We start from the raw sequence: 18,657 nt of genomic DNA on the forward strand, positions 1-18,657 counted from the left end.
TGATTCAGTGTTCTTTTGTCTAAAACCTATTTTTTTTAAAATAGGTTGATATTTGTGCAGAAGAGCTGGGGAATAACGTGAGACCTGTTGCAAATTTATTAGGTGACATAAATGCCGTGACTGAGCAGGTAATGTAATGCAAGGTGTTTATAACTTTCTTTGACTTGTAGAAAGAGAGTAAATTATTAAAAAAAAAAAAAAAAAAAAAAAAAAAAACAGTTCTAGGAAAAGCATTTTTTTTTCATGCAGTATATTTATGCTGTGCATCCAGTATCTAATCCAAAATTAAAATTTAAAAGTAGATGTAGTATTGTGCTGGGATCTTGGTTTATGATTGTTAGATTTTCTTGAAGAAATTATTCTGAGGTTTGTTGTTTTGAAAGAGGATAAATTTTTTGTCTGTGTGTTTGTGTGTGTTGTTTTAGCTTTTAGAACAACTTGTTCTAATGGAATGGAAGTATCCTTCTTCTTCAGAGTGGTGGAAGGGATTAAGAGAGAAAATGAAGAGCAATGAAGAAACATCCAAGGTAATACTATTGCTCAGTAAAAGTGGCTTTTGATCCTTTTCTGGACACAGAGTATCAATCCTATCCCTGTCAGTATTGTAGTTAAGTCTCCCTAACTAATCGGAACTTTCAGGTTGCTAACTTCTGAATGGTATCAAAATGTTTCAGAAGACTCCTGTAGACTTACTGTGTTCAGATTTATCTACTGTATGGACAGACTGGGCTTAAGAGCTAATTGTCATCCAAACCCCATAGAAGTCCTTAGGCTTTGGATCAGGACCATAGTGCCAGAAGGAAGCCCTTGTGTAGAAGATGATATGGTAACAGAATTGATTTTTCAAGTGATGTGGTGTTACTCTTAGCATATGACAGCTCGGTTTTGCTAAGGTAGATCCTTTATTTTTATTTTATTTTATGGATTTGTATGTGCCAGTTATTGTGACACATTAAGGCCCCTTTCTTACAAATACTTACGGATGTGCTTAAATTTCTGCATATGAATTGGACTGTTCAGGCCTGGAAGGTTAAGCCCATATGTGTCTGCAGGATTGGAGCCTAAATTAGACTCCTCTCAGTGACAGCACAAACAGGGGCTGTTCCTGAACCATCCCAACACACAAATGACACAGCTCACCTGCGATTAGAAATAGTCGAACATTTTTACTCCGTTTGAACAGCAGCTATCACGATGGGGTTCTGGCCCATGAGTGGGTGCATGGCAATACAAATAATAAATAGTAATAATAATGGTGAGCTGAGGTGCCTTGCTCGTTGCTCTGAATGTCAATAAACTGTTGACGATGGCACACCACCAGAGGGAGCAGGTTGCACACCTGAGGGAACCTCTGCTGAAAATGGCCTCTCTTCAGAATTACAAAGGCACTGTCAGCAAAAGTGACTCTGATGATCTCAGCCATTGGGAGGAAGTCTAGTTCTGCAACCCTTTCTCAGGAGAATAGTCCCTGACTTCAGTGGTAATATTCACACATGGCATTGCACATTGCCCTTATGCTAAGCAGTACGTATAGAAATGATTTATAGTCTTTTTTTTTTTTTTTAAAGGCATTGGCATTACAAAAATCCCTGCCTATGAATTATTATACAGTATTCCATCATGTCAGAGAACTGTTACCCAGGGACTGCATTCTGGTTAGTGAGGGAGCTAATACTATGGACATTGGACGTACTATGCTTCCAAACTATCATCCTCGCCACAGGTAAAGTATTTGCTCTGTTGCCATGATGCAACAATTATGTGCATATCTTTGTTTCCACATAGTTGGGTTATAAATTACTGGCGCCGTGTCTTTTTTTAAATAAAAAAGTTATTTAAGTAAAGTAAATGTATAATGTGTCTTTGGGGTGGGTTTGTTCTTGTTAAGGCAACTTATCTTTATCCCTTTTGGTCATACCCTGTCATTGATTTTTATACCGAATACCTGTTGATTTGTGTGGGACTTCAGCAAATAGTACAATGGTAATAAATGGCCATATTTCAAACGGGTGAAAGTTATTTAGCAGAGATCTCAGTTCTTTTTGGGATGGAAGTATATTATTGAGTCCCATACTTGGTGTGTGAATCTGTACCTAAGAATGTTAGGACTTATTTAAATTTTTTAAAATAAATAGGCTAGGGTCCTATCCTGCAAGCAGATTCACACACGCAAAGTTGCTGTAATGCAGAATCCCCTTAAAATCAATGGGAGCCACATGTGTTCAGCATCTTTGGAAAAAGGCCATATATTGGGCCTCTACATAGGAGTTCAGGTGCCTAAATATAGACATAAAATTCTAACGTTCTGATTTGTGACTCTTAAAGCCAGCTGTTACAGAATGACTGTAAATTAGAGCTAGTCTGTATTTATTAGATTGTATGAGAGAAAACTGGACAATCTTTGCTGAGGCGACCCTTCAGATCTGATTGTGGAGTCTAGAACCTTCTTTTGAAAACAGCACGATAGGTCACAAATGAACCTCACAACATATTTGAGATGAAATAAAGTTAATTTAAAATTAACTGTGGGAATATATTTATTTTTAAAAGGCTGGCACGGTGACTCTGATGCTTTTTTCTTTGCACATAGCCTTGTGCACATAAGAGGGCGAATCTGAAAAGTTAGGCCTATAATTGTGCTTTTTTTTTTAAATGTATTTTGCATTTGCCTGGTTGAAATGGTCTTATTTAATTACAGCTTGCAATTTGATTTCAAAAGTTGAACCTGAAGACTGGAATTTGAATAGCATTATTTGCCTGAAATTTTTCAGGCTTCTAGTTGGATTTCCAGGGACTTAAATGGAGAAAAGATTTCATGTACCCTCTTAATTTGACCTTTGGGATGCAAGACTCAATAGAATAACTATTTTACTACCACTTGAAACATCTGAGCACATATTAATTAGATGTCTTGAAATACCAGTACAATGCAGACTGAAGGCAATCAGGAATATAGTACATTGTAATTGGTAGTATGTAAGCATCTCTTATTCCAGTCAACTAACTTTTTAAAAGTTCCATTATATGTGTGTTCATTAGAGTATTATGAAATCTTGATCAGATTCTTATATGAAAACCACGCCTATTTAGACACATGTTGTGCAATATAGCAATACAAGTGTCAAATGCCTTTTTACTATCCAGATATTGTTTTATAAGTAGTTGGGTTATATCAAAATTACTACAAGCCAAGAACAAACTGTCATGGACAAGTTGAGAGCTGTTTGCCAGGCTGTACAGGAAAAATAATGCGGTGAAGAAAGAGGCAATAATTCTACTTTCTATCTGTAGACTCGATGCTGGTACATTTGGAGCAATGGGAGTTGGGCTAGGATTTGCTATAGCAGCTGCAATGGTGGCTAAAGATCAGACACCTGAACGGCGAGTGATCTGTGTAGAAGGAGACAGTGCTTTTGGATTTTCTGGCATGGAAGTGGAAACTATTTGCAGGTAAAAAAAAGTTTTTGATCAAGTAAACCATCTTAATTTATTATCCCTGTCTAACTGACGGACTATCCAGATCAGGGAAACTGACTGTACACAAAGTGCAGTTAAATGCGCAAAGAAAACAAACTGAAAAAATACAGAAAAATATTTTGTCTTACTAATATTAGGTGCTACTTGTTGTGAGAAATGGGGGAATTTTTCTAATATGTTTATAAACTATCTGTCTGACTCTGTGTCTATCCCTTTGGCATTGCTTCCTCTTGTGGAGGGAAGGGGGGAGAACTTCTTATTTTCTCCCTGGGACATGGGAGATCAGCCTACGTATTTGAGAAGTATAGCCACTAGGATTGTCTGGGCTGGGATCAACACATTTGAATGGAAGCCTTAATGACTGAACATTAGAGCAAGTTATTTCCCAGCACCACCACCATCTCTCTGCAGGGAAGCAGGGCAAAAGCCCTAGCAGGAAAGCAAAGGGAGAGGAGGTAGACGGACAATGGGGCAAGCGAAGATGGAGCTGAGAGAAGGAGGGCATGGCAAAGCCATGGCTTCCACCAATATGAACTCTGTACTAAGCCTACCATTGTCATGCTAACCTAAAGATTTACAGATTCTAGATTCCAGGTGATAATAAAGATCCCCTTGTTATCCAAAGGCTGCCTGGTGTAGGCTGCAGATACTTAATGAAAAGCATTGTGCCCCGAATGGGAGTGAGGTGACTAAGTCTCTCTCAGACATGTGGTTCAGCTGGACTCACCACAGAGAGCCATGGAGGAGAGGGGGGGGGGGGGAGATTGTTGGAGCCCAAAGGGCTAGTTTGCGAGTCATGGTGGCCACAGGCCTGCCCCTGTGGATCACTCTGGGTCCAACATGCTAAAGGGGTCATTCCCAGGAGACTGGTTAGAGGCCAGAGCGTAGACCAGACCCTGTGAATCTATGATACTTTTAACAATAGTAGGTATAAGAACTTTCATACAGAAGTGATTCTTTTTGGTAGAGTGTCCCTTTAGCGCTTCACAGAAAGATGCAATTCTTTAGAATTTCTCCCACGATCATTCTTTTATTTATGAATGGTTGCAGGTATAACTTGTCAGTTGTAATTATCGTAGTAAACAACAATGGGATATACCGTGGTTTGGATGCAGATACCTGGAAGGAGATGTTAAAGTCTGGAGAACCAACTGTGTGGTGAGTACCTCTAACCTATGTGCTTTTAATTAACTGAGAAGCAACCAAGAGGGTCTTTTTATCCATGGCTAGTATTTTCTGTTCTAGTCTAAAAGCTGAAGTGAAAAGCTTTGCGGTGTCAGATCAGTAACTAATTGGCAACAAGTCTACCTTTACACAATCACCATGCCCAGTTACACACAACTTAGTTCATAGGAACTAAATTACGTGTCCCACAAGCATAGGAGAAACTTAGAGGGCCAGCATAACGACCATTTAAAAGTACTAAAATTGGCATAATCCTAGTTAGTCATTCTTGCAGTTTTAACTCTATGTACCATAACTCTATGTACTCCATTTTAACTCTATGTACTCTTTGCTTCTTTCAGTGCACCACCTGTTTGTCTCCTGCCAAATTCTCACTATGAGCAGATTATGTCTGCATTTGGGGGTAAAGGGTACTTTGTAAAAACACCAGAGGAACTTCAAAATGCCCTGAAAGCAAGCCTGGCAGAGAAGCAAGTGCCTTCCCTTATCAATGTAATGATCAACCCACAATCTGACAGAAAACAGCAGGTACGTGTTTTCATTTTTCTCAGGCTCTGATGGACAGACCCCCTGTATCCTCCTGAACCTCTGTTGAGACATGGGGAGAGGTTGCTGGTCAGCAGCGAGGCTCTGTGGAGATGCAGGGATCCCCACATGCTCAGCTCTTTGTCGTATCAGGGCCTTTGACTTCACCATTTTCCTAATTGTCCTTATTTATTGACAATTTTGTTATGAGTGTTGTCACAGTATCAAAAATCCTTTCTCTGTGCTCCTACCAAAGAAATTGAGAATAAAATGATATTTTCATAAGCAGTGTTACACAATTCCACAAGGGCAGGATTGTATGTTAGTAAATACATGTTTGCATTCTACGCCACCTATCTGTTTTGTTTCTGTTTTTTTGTTTCCAGGATTTTCACTGGCTGACTCGTTCTAATATGTAACAAGAGATACAGAGCGCAATAATCCTAGCCAATACATCTGCTTCAGCCAAACTAAATCATTTTCCAGGAGTAAAACTGCTAAAGCTATATTTTATAATTATTTACATAAGTGTGTGAAATCCTAGTTTTGTTTCACTTCTTTTTTTAAAAAAAAATAATCATAATATGCACAAGAGACACCTAAATGTACATCAGTGTCCACTCAACAGAAATCTTCCTTTTATGGCTATGAACCAGATCATATAGAAACACTTGAATAATAAAATCATTTTTTTCTTTTTACTACAAATGTAACAGATCAGACTTGTCAATTAAATCTGTAGTCCTTGGGGGGGCCTGGGAGGGGAAAGGGAATTTATTTATGGAAAAATCTTTGCAATCAGAGTCTTTCTGTCCCTTGTTTTTTGGGTTGGTTTTTTTCCCCCTCTTGACCAAGATGCTGCTTACTAGAGAGCTTGTTTTATAGAGCCCAAATTTGAGTCCCTTACTTGTGGTTGGATCCTCTGCTAGAGGTGCTGAATATCTTCGCTTTCCATTCCCAAAGTCCATTGGGGTTGACAGTCCTCAGCACCTTTCAGGGTTGGTGCTCAGCCTCTACTCCAGCAAAATATCCACTAATTTCAATGGGAGTCTTGTCAGAAAAGGACTAAGCCCTTAATTTCTTGCACTGTATTTTTCTGTACAGAGATACAGGCTTTGGATTGACAATTTTGTATCCTAGAATCACTTCAGAAACTTCTAAAGTGTTTATTAAAAAATGCCAGATTTCACTGCAATACTGAGTTTATTTGTTTGGATTAATTTCTACAGCCTGCTAACTGGAACCTGCTGTACTTGCAGAAAAGAAAATCTTAAATTACTGCCTTATCCACTTGTTCCCACACATACCTATCACGCAGAAATCAGTAGTGCACAAGAATTCAGAAATAAACATTCCAGGATCAAGAGATTGCAAAGTGTTCAAAGTTGGGACCAGTTGAGGGGACCGGTGAACTTGGGGTTGGCTATGGGTGTCACCTGGGTTAAAACTGGGCCAGTGCCAGCCAGCTGAGGGGATGCACAGGCTATGGCTGGGGTTAGGGTTGGGCCCAGCTGAGGGGGGCCTCTGGGCTAGAGATGGGGCCAGCGCCAGCTGGCTGAGGGTTGCCCCCTGATTAGGGTTGTAGTTATGTTTGTGGCCAGCTGAGAATGCCCAAAACTAATGTCAGGGTTGGGGCTGGCTGAGTGGGCCCCTGAAATCAAGGCAGGGTTAGGGTAGGAGCCATCTAAGGGTGACCTGGGCTAGGGTTGGGGCCAGGATCAACAGGCTGAACTGGCTCTCTGAGCCCTCATGGTTCCACAGAGGGCACCCGGGCAAGGGTGAGGAGTGGGGCTAGCATGAGGGTCCAAAGCTACAGTGGGGATTTGGACCAGTAGGGTTAGGGTGAGGGTTGGGAATGGCCAGGGGCCCAGTATAAGTTTAGGATTTTGGGGCTCTCAGAGGGCTAGGGTTAGGAGTGGGAATGACTGAGGATCTGGGGTTATTGATAGGATTGGGATTGGCAGGGATCCCTGAGATAGGGTAAGGAATACCTGAGCTAAGATGAGGGTAGGGGCTGGAATGGGGACCTGGTTAACATGAGGGTTGGGGATGGCTAGGTCAGCCACGTGAGAGATGGAGCTGAGCAGGGTCTCTCGGCTAGCATGAAGGTTAGGGCCAGCTGGGGTCCCCAAATAAGGGTTGGGGTTTGGGTCATGTTGTATTAATTTAGATGGAATAAATGGGCCAAAAGTGTTAACGTAACCCAGTTGCTGTTCAACATTAAACAGTGTTAAACAAGGTTTGAGGTTTGTCATAAAGATCTCAGCCTGCTTAGTACCATGGCAAACACCATAAAAATCCTTGTAACCTTTTATTAAAGATACAGGAAAGCAGGGAAGCCAATTAAAGCTTTTGAAATATAAAGTACTGAATAAGGTTTTCATTTTAACAGCATTTCTTGTTCCCTTTCCTTATAGCTGGACAGAGTGTTTAGAAGGAAAAATCCCATTCTTTGACAATCTTAGATGGCATTAGAGATGTTAATAACTGTCCTTTAGCAGAAAAGGGACGAAGTTAGTTGAGATGATCTGGAGCTGTTGTTAAAGTCCAGTCCAGTTTCCTAGAAGGCAGAATAAAACAAACCCGCACAAACTGGGAGAGAAAAGAACAGCAAAGATAGAAAATGCAGCTTCTGTCTCTGATATTGACTCTCACTTGCTACCTCACAGCTGGAGAAATGCAGGTACAGCGTACAACCTTATCAGCCACTCTGAGTCCTGGCAAACTTGTACCAGCACTGGGCTGTTTAGGGCCTTGCTTTTGGTTGTCTCTTCCTAGTCACAGCAGGGAGAGAGAGAGAAAACCTCACATCCCAGATTGTGTTTGGAATTCAGCCAGAGCTGGTGGAGATGGTGATCTCATCTGGGTCCCTCCCTGGCTCAGCCTGGTCAGGACATCTGTCAGGATCAGGATGGCAAAGGCCTGGGGTCCCAGGAGATAGCGTGGATAGTAGTCATGATGGTGAAGCTCACTCGTTAGGGCTAGTTTCCAGCACACCAGTTTTGGTTCACTAATTTCTGGTTCCACATTTCTCTTGTTTACCAGCATGATCTTAACATGTGCCTTGAGCTATGGCCATAGGCCTCTTTGTTTGGGCTAACTGAGTCTCCCTTTTGTACCTTTTCCCATCAACATTGGTTGTTCTAGGTTATTGTGAACATCTTATGAACTTACATTGACTTTTTACATTCAAATTCACAATTAGGGTAAATTAGCAGTCACCAGGAGGCCTAAAGGTAGGGTTAGGTTTGGGGCTGGCTGGGAGCAAGGGTCAGAGTGGGGCCCCTTGTGGTTAGGGATGTGGCTGGCATGGGAACTGCATGCAAGTGTTAGGGATGGGGCCCCAAGCTAGGGTTCGTCTTGGGGCAACTAAGGGCCCCTGTTGAGGGTTGGGGATGGGGCCAACAGATGGCCCAGGGTGAGGGATGGGGCCTGCCAAAATTCTGGTTCTGTATACCATGAAAAATAAAGTTAGAAAATAAGAACGGCCATACTGGGTCAGACCAATGGTCAGTCTAGCCCAGTGTCCTGTCTGCAGACAGTGGCTGGTGCTAGACAGAACCAGGGCAATTATCAAGTGATCCATCCCATGTCATCCAGTGTCAGCTTCTGGCAGTCAGAGGTTTAGGGACACTGAGAGCAAGGAGTTGTGTCCCTGACCATCTTTGCTAATAGCCATTGATGGACCTGTACCCCGTAAACTTGTCTAATTCTTTTTTGAACCCTGTTATATTTTGGGCTTTCATAGCATCCCCGGGCATGAGTTTCACAGGTTGACTATGCACTATGTTACTTCCTTATGTTTGTTTCAAATCTGCTGCCTATTAATTTTATTGGTTCTTGTGTTATGGGAATGAGTAAATAACACTTCCATATTCACTTTCTCTACACCAGTCATGATTTTGTAGCCCTCTATCATATACCCCTTAGTTGTCTCTCTTCTAAGATGAATAGTCCCTGTCTTTTTAATATCTCCGCAGGTGGAAGCTGTTCCATTCCCCTAATCATTTTGATTGCCCTTCTCTGTATTTCCTCCAATTCTAATGTATCTTTTTTCAGCTGGGGGAAACCAGAACAGTACACAGTATTCAAGGTGTGGGCATACCGTGGATTTATATAGTGGCATTATGACATTTTCTTTATTATCTATCCCTTTCCTAATGGTTCCTCACATTGATTTTTTGATTACCACTACACATAGATCAGCCCCCTCATTTTTACTGAAAAATTCCTGGGTTTTACAAAAAGTATTATTCATTTTTTTTTCTGATTTTTCACCCTACTTTTATATCATTCAGCTATGTAAAAAAATGTGTATTTGGAAAATATAATACATTGCATGAGCTATATGTATTATGATCATACATTAGTCTGTGTGTATATGCAAAGTTGCCTGTTGAAGTCAGACTATGTGTTAGTCTAGAAGATACATGCAATAAACAAACTGGCATGCACACAAGCTCTGAATGCATGCACATCTGAACATACTGATGAATCTCAAGTCTACCACGTGCACATTTCAAGCTGTGAGATCGCAGTTTAAAGATTTGATACACTAAAATGGGAGGAAAATGAAAATCTGTATTAAAATACATTTCAGAACACAAGGAAGTATTCAAAAGTTTTTAAAAAAACAAAAACAGAAGAAAAGAATGAAGTTGAGTGTATGCACTGCAAATGGTGTGGCCCAATTATTAAATGTAAGTATTTATAGCCTAATAGTTCTAAGTCTACAACAGTAAACTCTTTATTCAAATGAAAAGTTTTATTTGGGGATTAGAGAGATATTGTTCTCTAAAACTCAGGAGTGGGATTGTGTTCTGAGTTCTGTTTTAGTTCTGCAGCAAGCCACATGGATGAACAGAATTCAAAGCATTAATCTACTGAATACTTTTTTCCCCTGTCTTCCCGTCCACCAAAATAAACTCCAATATTTACCAGAAAAGTTAATAGTTGTTGTACTGATTTTCACCTGTTTTTGTTGTGGTGGTAATAAACACTGATAAATTCCTAGGAAAAATTAAATAAAATAAAAACTGAAAACAGAGGGCCCTACACATTGAGCAGATGTTTTCAGACAACTGTCCATGATGACTCCAAGATCTTTCTTGAGTGGTAATAGCTAATTTAGATCCCATCATTTTGTATGTACAGCTGGGATTATGTTTACCAATGTGCCTTACTTTGCATTTATCAACATTGACTTTCATCTTCCATTTTGTTGCGCAGTCACCCAGTTTTGTGAGATCCCTTTGCACTCAAATCTGGACTTATCTGTCTTTAGTAATTTTGTATGCTCTGCAGATTTTGTCACCTCACTGTTTACCATCTGGTCCTGGTGACTTATTACTGTTTAATTTATCAATTTGGTCCAAATCCTCCTCTACTGCCCTCCCAAGGTGGGACAGTTCCTCATATTTGTCACCTAAAAAGAATGGCTCACGTATGGCAATTTCCCTCACATTGACTACAGTGAAGACCAATACAAAGAATTAATTTAGCTTCTCCGCAACACCATTGTCTTCCTTGGGTGCCCTTGTAGCACCTTGATCATCCAATTGTGGAATAACCAGAGAGAGCAAATAAGCAACAGTATCATCTGATTCAAAAGGGTTTGAATCGTATAGGTATCTTGTCCAGAAAATGGCCAAATTAGGAAATAAAATGGTAAACAGGCCAAACATCTAACCCTCTAACCAGGAAAGGGTTATACAAATCATCACCCTCAGGACGAGGAGGAACGTGGCATTTCTGCTGCTTTTGTATTCTGCTTCCAGGGGGCTGTTAAGATTTGTCTTTCATTGTTCAACCTGGTCAGAAGATATAAAGTACCTGTGCTGGGGCCCAGTAATGCACAGTTCTTAGCACTCTTAAATCAGTCCAACAAAACATATGCTGTAATATTTCTGCTCAATCATCATAGAGTGTTAAGCCCATGCAGACATTAGTCCAGTGTGCATCTATGCATACAGGCACCTTTGTTCCTGTTGGCATTCTCAGCTTGCTGGCTGCGTGGTGGTGGTGTTTCATAAGAGTTTGCTTTACTGTTTGTTGTAAAGGATTTTGTAAGCAAACTGTTTGCTGTATAAATGGTTGTGTGTGTAGAATACATTGTTGATCCAAGCTGTTAGCCTAGATTAAAGGCCTTGCAGGCTTGTTTCCATTTGGATGTAAATTGGAAGGTAAAACTCAGGTATATTCTTGGCCTTACTGTGTTTCGGGAAAACCTACAGAAAATCCTGTTTCCCTGAACACAGTAGAAACAAACAGCAAGCAGTTTCCTTGCACTGAAATCCCTAAGTCTGCCGCTCCAGCGCACTCTATGCCCAAGAAGTTCTGTCCCTCTGCTTTCTCTTACAGTCATTGTCACTGGGCCAATAGCTTCCCCTCCTCCTCCTCATGGCCTGGGATCACTATGCAGGTAGCCTGCCTCAGTTTCCCCTCTTGGGCTGTTCAAATAAAACTTCATCCAAGCCACCCTGTTCCAGTCACACTCTCAACTCCAGTACACACAGCCTACAACAAATATCCTAGCATTTGCAATTAGGGAAACCCCAGTTAACCCAACGTGGTTTAGCGCTGCCCTGGTCATGTGGCCTAGTGCCTTGGGTCATAACCCCCAATGTCTGCAGCTGCTTTTACTATATAAAGGGGCTTGACTGCTCATTCTGTTGAGCCTGAAAGAGAGTGCTTGGTACCCATTGGGTGTAATGAGGTCTGTGATTATCTCTGAATCCAAGACCAAGTAGCTATTAGCACCTTTCAGTAATACACCATCTAGTATCAGTATTTTCCTACACATTTATTTGTAACAGAATATTATGATTAGCAAGTAACAGCTATTCTAAAGCAGACCTTTGCTGTTTCTTTTGATGGCATGACTCAAGCCAGATGGACAGGGCTGAGAGAGATCCTGAGTAAAGCAGACCATTTCAGCTATTTATGGCACGTACTAATATAGATGAAAATGCTTTCAGTGTCTGTTCTTTCCAGGAATCTAGTAGGCTGACTGAAATAGTGCAGAAAGAAATGAGGGGAATTAATTTAGAAGGCAATCTGCTTGCTTGAGTCAATAATCCAAGAAGTTTTTGTCTCTTATCATGGTCTCGCCTGCAAGGTGGGAGCACTATATGGAAATGTGCTCTTAAAAAAAGCCAAACAAAGCCAGCAGTTTGATCCAGTGTTTTAGTGCTTTCCATAAGTGTCTGTCCCACTATTTTAAAAACAGCAAAACAACCATACAATATTTTGGGTCAAGTTCTGCCCAGTCAAAATGGATGCAATGAAGTCTGAGTTGCAGGGATGCAATTGAAGGCAGAATTCGGCCCATCCAGTTTTTGGCCTAAAGTAATGTGTTGAGTAGCCCCCACAGTGCTTTGTAAGTAAGAAGAGCCATGAAAAAGTCAAGGGCAGTTTCTAATGTGTTCATCTGTATTTACAGGAGCTTTGCCTGTGGTTATGTGTGTCACTTGTGCAGTCATAGGCTGAGAGAAATGGAAAAGACAGCCACGCATTTCTGACATGCTAATGAGGCACAAAAACATATATTTGGTAGCCATTGCTTTCCATCCGTGTTCTCCTTCAGGCACTCATCCAACTAAGCCTCACAGTGGTTGCAGAAAAGCCTCTCTTTGCAGGAATCAGCCCATCTAAACTAAAACCAAAAGTTGAGCATTTCTGATTTTTGACAGATTTGTCATCAGGGTCCTTGACAGTGTCATTAAGGATAACGTGAACATGCTCCCAGCATTTTATAGTCCATGACTCGGAGAGGTGCTGATTTCCAGTACCTCCACTGCTACTGATAATCTCCAGTTACATGAATTCTAGCCCCTCTTTGCAACTGCATTAAGGCACTGCTGTAGTTTATGTAAAAAAGTATTAATATGCTCAGTAGGACCTGACCCAGCAGGGTGCTCAGTACTCTCTGCTCACCCCGAGTTAAGTAGGATGTGAGGATGGTTACTCCACATCCTGTGAGCCGCTAAACATGTTTTAAAGATTCATATTTTGGGCATTTACAAGATGTTTAAAATACTACAAGTAATTGATCATATCAGGCCCAATCCTGCACCATTGAAATCAATAGGAATTTTACCATTGAGCTCAGCGTGAGCAAGATCTGTGTCCCTTTACTCATGTTTTATTTGATCCCACTTGTTGTTACCTAGCACATTGCTTTTATATATAAACTCCACAAATACATCTGAAACAGGTCAATTTAGGGGTTTTTAAACCTTTTCTTCATTGTATGGTCGGGAAAGTGCTGCACTGTTGTTTTTCCTCCTTCAATTTGCCACAATAAATTAGCTCTAAGGTTAAGTCCTTGTGTGTCAAATTGCTATTCAGAGGGACGTTTGAAAGCCAAGTTACTGAACCCTCAAAAATAGGGGTTAATAATGGAAATGCTGACACAGCCTTAATTATAGCTCCATAATTCTGCAAGAGGAGCTTGGAAAATGCATTTGTCTAGTTTGATTAGGTACAGCTGTTATCCTCTATTTAGAAGACAACAACACTGGCATACCGGAATGATTAGATAATGCTAAGTGTCTGGCCACAATAGTAGCAGGGTGCTGCTGGGTTTCTTAATTCCTAACAAAAAATAAATATTCAGTACCTCTCAGTCTACTAATGTCCTGATCCTGCACTCTTTGAAGTCAGTGGAAAATTTGCCATCGACTTCAATGGGAGTAGTGTGAAGCCTTAAAGGCCAAGTGTGGGATGCATAGTTAACAAGGAAAAGACAGTGGAAAATTCACTGTGCCAGAAAAGCCCAAACCGAAAGCTCCAGTGAGGCTTATGCTCACTGTCATTTCTCTCTTATCTCAATGCTTTCATTTACTAGAACATCTGTGAAGTTAACAAACAGTCGCAACACCCTTTCCACTTCCCCCCTGTTCCATTCCTCCAGTCTGGCAGGTATGGAGGGACATTTGACTCAAACACCTAGCTCTGCTCCCTGTTCCAGGATCAATCCTGCTCTTTGATAAACTTGTGTAGGCCTGTGTCACCGCCACAGATCACACGTGATTTTCAGCTCTGTGGATAGCTCTTGTGTAATCCAAAAGCAGGAGGAACCCTTGGAAAGATGGTTGAGAGAATCAGAGTAAACTGAAAATGGTATAGTAATTTTAAAAAAAGATAGCGTTAATACAGATTTTAGGCCCTGATTCAGCATGACACTTAAGCAATCATCACTGGAAGTATTCATGTAAAGTTAAGCAGATGCTTAAGTCCTTTGCTGACACTTGCTTAAGTCCTTTGCTGAATTAGTGGTGTTCTGGCCTCTCCTCCATCACATGCATATGCTGGGGGATGCAGAGGAGGGTGACAAACAGCAAGCAGCACTACGTTATCCTCCACTGCACAGATGCACTGCCTTTATGAGCCCTGTACATGGTAAAGAGGCCGTTGAGCAATGGGAGAATCAGGCCTAGTGCAGCTGCATTGCCAGCCTCCATAATATCCTTTGGTGCAGACAGCATGAGGCTGGAATAAATGTGAAAGCAATGTCATTAATACTTTTCCAACAGGACTGCTCACGTAGAAGAGTTTTGTGCTTTGAGGTATTTAATTGGTTGTACTTCTTGGCAGGGGTAAATTATAAATCATTTAAATTAGCAGCCGTCACAGCCAGCTCCTGGCGCACATTCTTTGGTCTCATACCTACAGCAGCATTGCAGTGATATTAGGATAGCTGGTAAGTTTTGCACTGGGCAGCAGTGCAGAAGCCATTTAGAGTAAGCTCTAAATGAAAAGGAGATGAAAACGTTACCAGAGACCCTCTCCTCTGACAGGAGTGGCTGTAAATATCAACAAGAGCCCAGCTCATAACTGAGATTTATTTACATTCCCCTTCCTCTGAAAACAATATTTATTGTTTTTGTGTGATAGCACCTAGAGACCTCAGCTAAGCTTGGGGGTCACGTTGCACTAAGAACTGTACAAACCTGTAAATAGTACAGAGCTTGGAGTGGGAAAGAGGCACAGTAGCAAGTCGATGAGACAAACAAGCAGGTGTGAGGAGGAGGGGGAACAACAATAATAGGGAGTTTCAGTGTTTGATTTATGACTGTAAAATTATTCTTGTTCATTTCAGCACCTGGTATTTGTAGGCCAGGCTTGACATGAGTAACTGGTCATGGGTGAGGCCTCGTTTCTTGGGAGACAGGATTAGGGAGGTAAATGGATCAGCAGGCTGGAAACAGACTGTTTGTACTAGCTCGGATAAGGGGGAACACCCAGGGAACGATTTACAACGAACAAGATCCCAATGGATAAGATAAGCCTAGAACATTAAATGAGATAGAGAGTATGTCATGCATGGACAATGGAGGCTGTGCAGGGATTGGTTCCTACAAAGTAAGAAAGCCAATCCCAAAATGTGTAATGCAGTATGTAGTAAAAGTAATGTTACGTGTAAATGTATAGAAAAGAAGTTGCTGTGTAACATTAGCTGTGTGGTATGCCCTACAGCCACCCCCTGTATTTGAGTCTGATCAATTCAGCACAACTTTGCTGTATGCCAGATAAAGGAACCTGGACTCAGAATGAATTCCTGAAGAACCGAGTGGAAGAAGTCTCAAGGAAATGCCAAAATAGTGGTGCCATGACTCGGCTGCCATTTGTCTGGAGGAGGTAAAGTAACTTCAGTGATGAGCCCAGAGCAAACCAAGGTTCCACCTGTCTGGAGGAGGTTAAGTATACACCCCTTAGTCTGAGGGTTGCTACCTAAGAATAAGGGAAATGGCATTGGAAGGGTTTAAGGGTTTAAATATGAGGAAGTTAGTACCGCCCTGGAGAAGTGGGTTAAATCTAAGGGTGGCCCCTATGGACTCCCCAAAGAAGTATTAGGGGGAGACTGGGACTGAGTGTAAAAGGAACTCCAGAGAGCGGTATTAGATTTAAAAAAGAAAAGAATGCTTGCGGCGCACAGCAGAGAGCTGTTGAATGCCATAAATGATTGGCAGAGCTCAGCAAAGTCTGTTGAATGTGACTGAAATTCTCAAAAAATAGGACCCATTGGCAGCCATGGAAAAAATAGTATCGAGGTTTTTTTTTTTAATCCAAAGGCAAAGAAAGCCCAAATCAAGGCAGCAGTTTCACCAGGATTATTTCTGGTGGCTAAAACTTTACAAACAAAACATGCCACCTTGAGGGATGGATGCAAAAAGCTTGAAGAGCAAATCTAAGTTGTAGAGGGGGAAAGACACTAAATAGAAGAGTTTCCTCAAAGGGCAGGGAGAGCACAATGTCTGTTACCTATCTTCATAAATCCAAAGTAAAAACCAGGCATCCTTCAAGGACTTTATTTAGAGAGTACAGCTTTGCAGGCAAAGTGAACTAAGTTAAGAAATAATTGCAAAACCCATCAAAGATAAGCTTAGAACCTCCAAGAAAAAATCAGTTGAGATACTTCGGGAGTCAGAGTTATGGTCCCAGAATTTAGTAGCTTGTGTGAGGTCTTGGGAAGTGTCTTCTGAACGAATGAAAAACTTAAGTGACTATTTAGGAAAAGGTATGTGTAGTTAAAAGGAGCTTTTGCACAAATTAACACAGCAGAGCTTGGAGGGGACTATATAGGCCGGGGCAATGGAAGTAATAAAGTGTTAAAAAGTATATAAAAGTGTTGGTTTGTTTTTTTTTAAAAGAATTCTTGGTTTAATAATCAAACCCAGTTATGGCAGTATAACATACCTGGTAAAATCCTTAATAATCAAACAAACTATGCAAAGGAGAGATCAGATGGTGACATCTACTACCACTATGCTCTTTTCCCTGAGATGCCTTGACAGCCATTCTGAAGGAAATGTGCCCTTCCTAATACATGTGTCTGTAAATAACCAGTTGTGCTGGCTGCTGCAAGTACAGCGACAATCTCATTTAAATTGTTTGACTATGAACAATTTAGTTAAAATCACTGACCAAAAAATAGTTTCTGTATGGTTTAACTGCTTCCAAATGCACTAGTAAAACGTGACCTATTATATAAATTATAGTGATAAATAAATAAAACAGCAGCTAACATTGCCTGTCAAAAAAGTTTAAGTATAAAAATAAGCCTGCTGAAGTCTCAAATAACTAAAATACAAAAGAAAAAGGGAAAATAGCAGTAAAACAAAACATTGCTTTAAAAAAAAAAAAAACCCAACAATTATCAAAGCCCAGGTCAAAAAAAGTGATATTGCCTGTAAAAACCTTATTCAAAGTTTAAGTATAAAAAATACAAATTGTAATTTAAAAAGTAGGCAGCTTAAATATGTCATTGGCTCATTATTGCAAAAAAAAAAGTTTCTAAAGTATAAAACCATTTAAAAATAAGTTCAAAGGTTCAGCTGGCATGTCTAAGCCAAAGAAGTTTATAATTTTTATGTGGTCTCTTTTAATAACCTGTCTACAGCATAGGAAGGGACTGCAACATTTAAAAAAAAGCTATTTTAAAAACTGTAAAAAGTATGTGTAAAATAAATTGGCTTTTAAAAAAATCCACTGAAAATCCATCCAAATCTTTCATTCAAGGTTGCAGAACTGACACAGATGCTCCTTGGGCAGCAGCCAACGTCTCCTGGTAGTCTTAACTGTGTTAGATAACCCTTTGAATGTCTCAATGCTTTTACAAAGTTTAACATTTTTTAAAGTTAAATTATAAATGTTAAACATAAATTAATAAATAAATAATAGGGACTAAACAGGCGGCCAGAACCAGGATAGTGGGAGGAGACCCTGAATCCCCTTTTCAGTAATAAAGCAACAGCTGAAGAAGCTGGGGAAAAAATACCCACAACATGTGTGCATAAGGATTACTCATGGGTAAAAGAGTTGCAGGACTGGGCCCTAGAGATGGATTGGAGCTGCAACCTCTAGGTCTAGATCGGAACTTCCTCAAAGGCTAGGGAAGTCTGGATGTGGGAGGGCTAGGTTTGGCCTATCTGTAGTCAGATAACCCCAGGAAAGCTTGACAATAAAATATCTTTCTTCTACCAATTTTTACTGTTTTATTTTAGGACAGTTGAGAGCTGAGTAGAGAGAGAAGAGAGAGGTTGGCAACATCTACACCTGAGGACATGGCTGCTCTGAAGTATGTGATGCCCATGAAGCGGTTAATTTTTAAAGCTTGTGGCTTTCAGAAGTTATTAGGCAACAGTGCCCTGCCCTCAGGTTGTGTTCACCCAATGAGTATTCTGAAGACTTAGTAGTGCTACCTCGTATTTAATCGACTGACTGTATTGTCAGTTGATGAACAGTGTTTATAGAGATGTGGAATAAGCCAGAACTTTCTTGTCCATATAGTTGGATTTAGCTCATCACAAAGTTAGCTAATTTTTCTGCCTTGTCTCTAGAGACCTTTGGTTCTAAACACAACAGCAGGGAAGTGTTGTGACCATTCTTTGCTTTTCTCATTTGTTACCTTGTTTACTTCCGGAACTGGTTTTGATGGGCTGTACCTGCAGGTAATATCTTCCCAAA

General features: G+C 40.6%; 1 protein-coding gene and 1 long non-coding RNA gene across 4 annotated transcripts in view; both read left to right on the forward strand.

Moving 5' to 3' along the window:
* Window positions 1-6,400, forward strand: part of HACL1 (2-hydroxyacyl-CoA lyase 1) — a 33,731-nt gene extending 27,331 nt beyond the window's left edge. For all 3 annotated transcript variants that reach the window (XM_074945706.1, XM_074945707.1, XM_074945708.1), the window contains 7 exons: window positions 45-128; window positions 426-527; window positions 1,569-1,723; window positions 3,292-3,450; window positions 4,528-4,635; window positions 5,004-5,190; window positions 5,574-6,400. In XM_074945706.1, the coding sequence (XP_074801807.1) occupies window positions 45-128; window positions 426-527; window positions 1,569-1,723; window positions 3,292-3,450; window positions 4,528-4,635; window positions 5,004-5,190; window positions 5,574-5,606 (828 nt within the window). In that variant the 3' untranslated portion in view covers window positions 5,607-6,400. The remainder of the gene's footprint in view (window positions 1-44; window positions 129-425; window positions 528-1,568; window positions 1,724-3,291; window positions 3,451-4,527; window positions 4,636-5,003; window positions 5,191-5,573) is intronic.
* A 3,088-nt stretch (window positions 6,401-9,488) lies between these two features.
* Window positions 9,489-18,226, forward strand: LOC141981683 (uncharacterized). The gene is made up of 3 exons (XR_012637882.1): window positions 9,489-9,887; window positions 15,667-15,828; window positions 18,195-18,226. It is a non-coding gene; the product is annotated as an uncharacterized LOC141981683 (long non-coding RNA).
* The last annotated feature ends 431 nt before the right edge of the window (window positions 18,227-18,657 follow it).

The sequence above is a fragment of the Natator depressus genome, chromosome 2 (genome assembly GCF_965152275.1).
Source record: "Natator depressus isolate rNatDep1 chromosome 2, rNatDep2.hap1, whole genome shotgun sequence".
Lineage (NCBI taxonomy): Eukaryota > Metazoa > Chordata > Testudines > Cheloniidae > Natator > Natator depressus.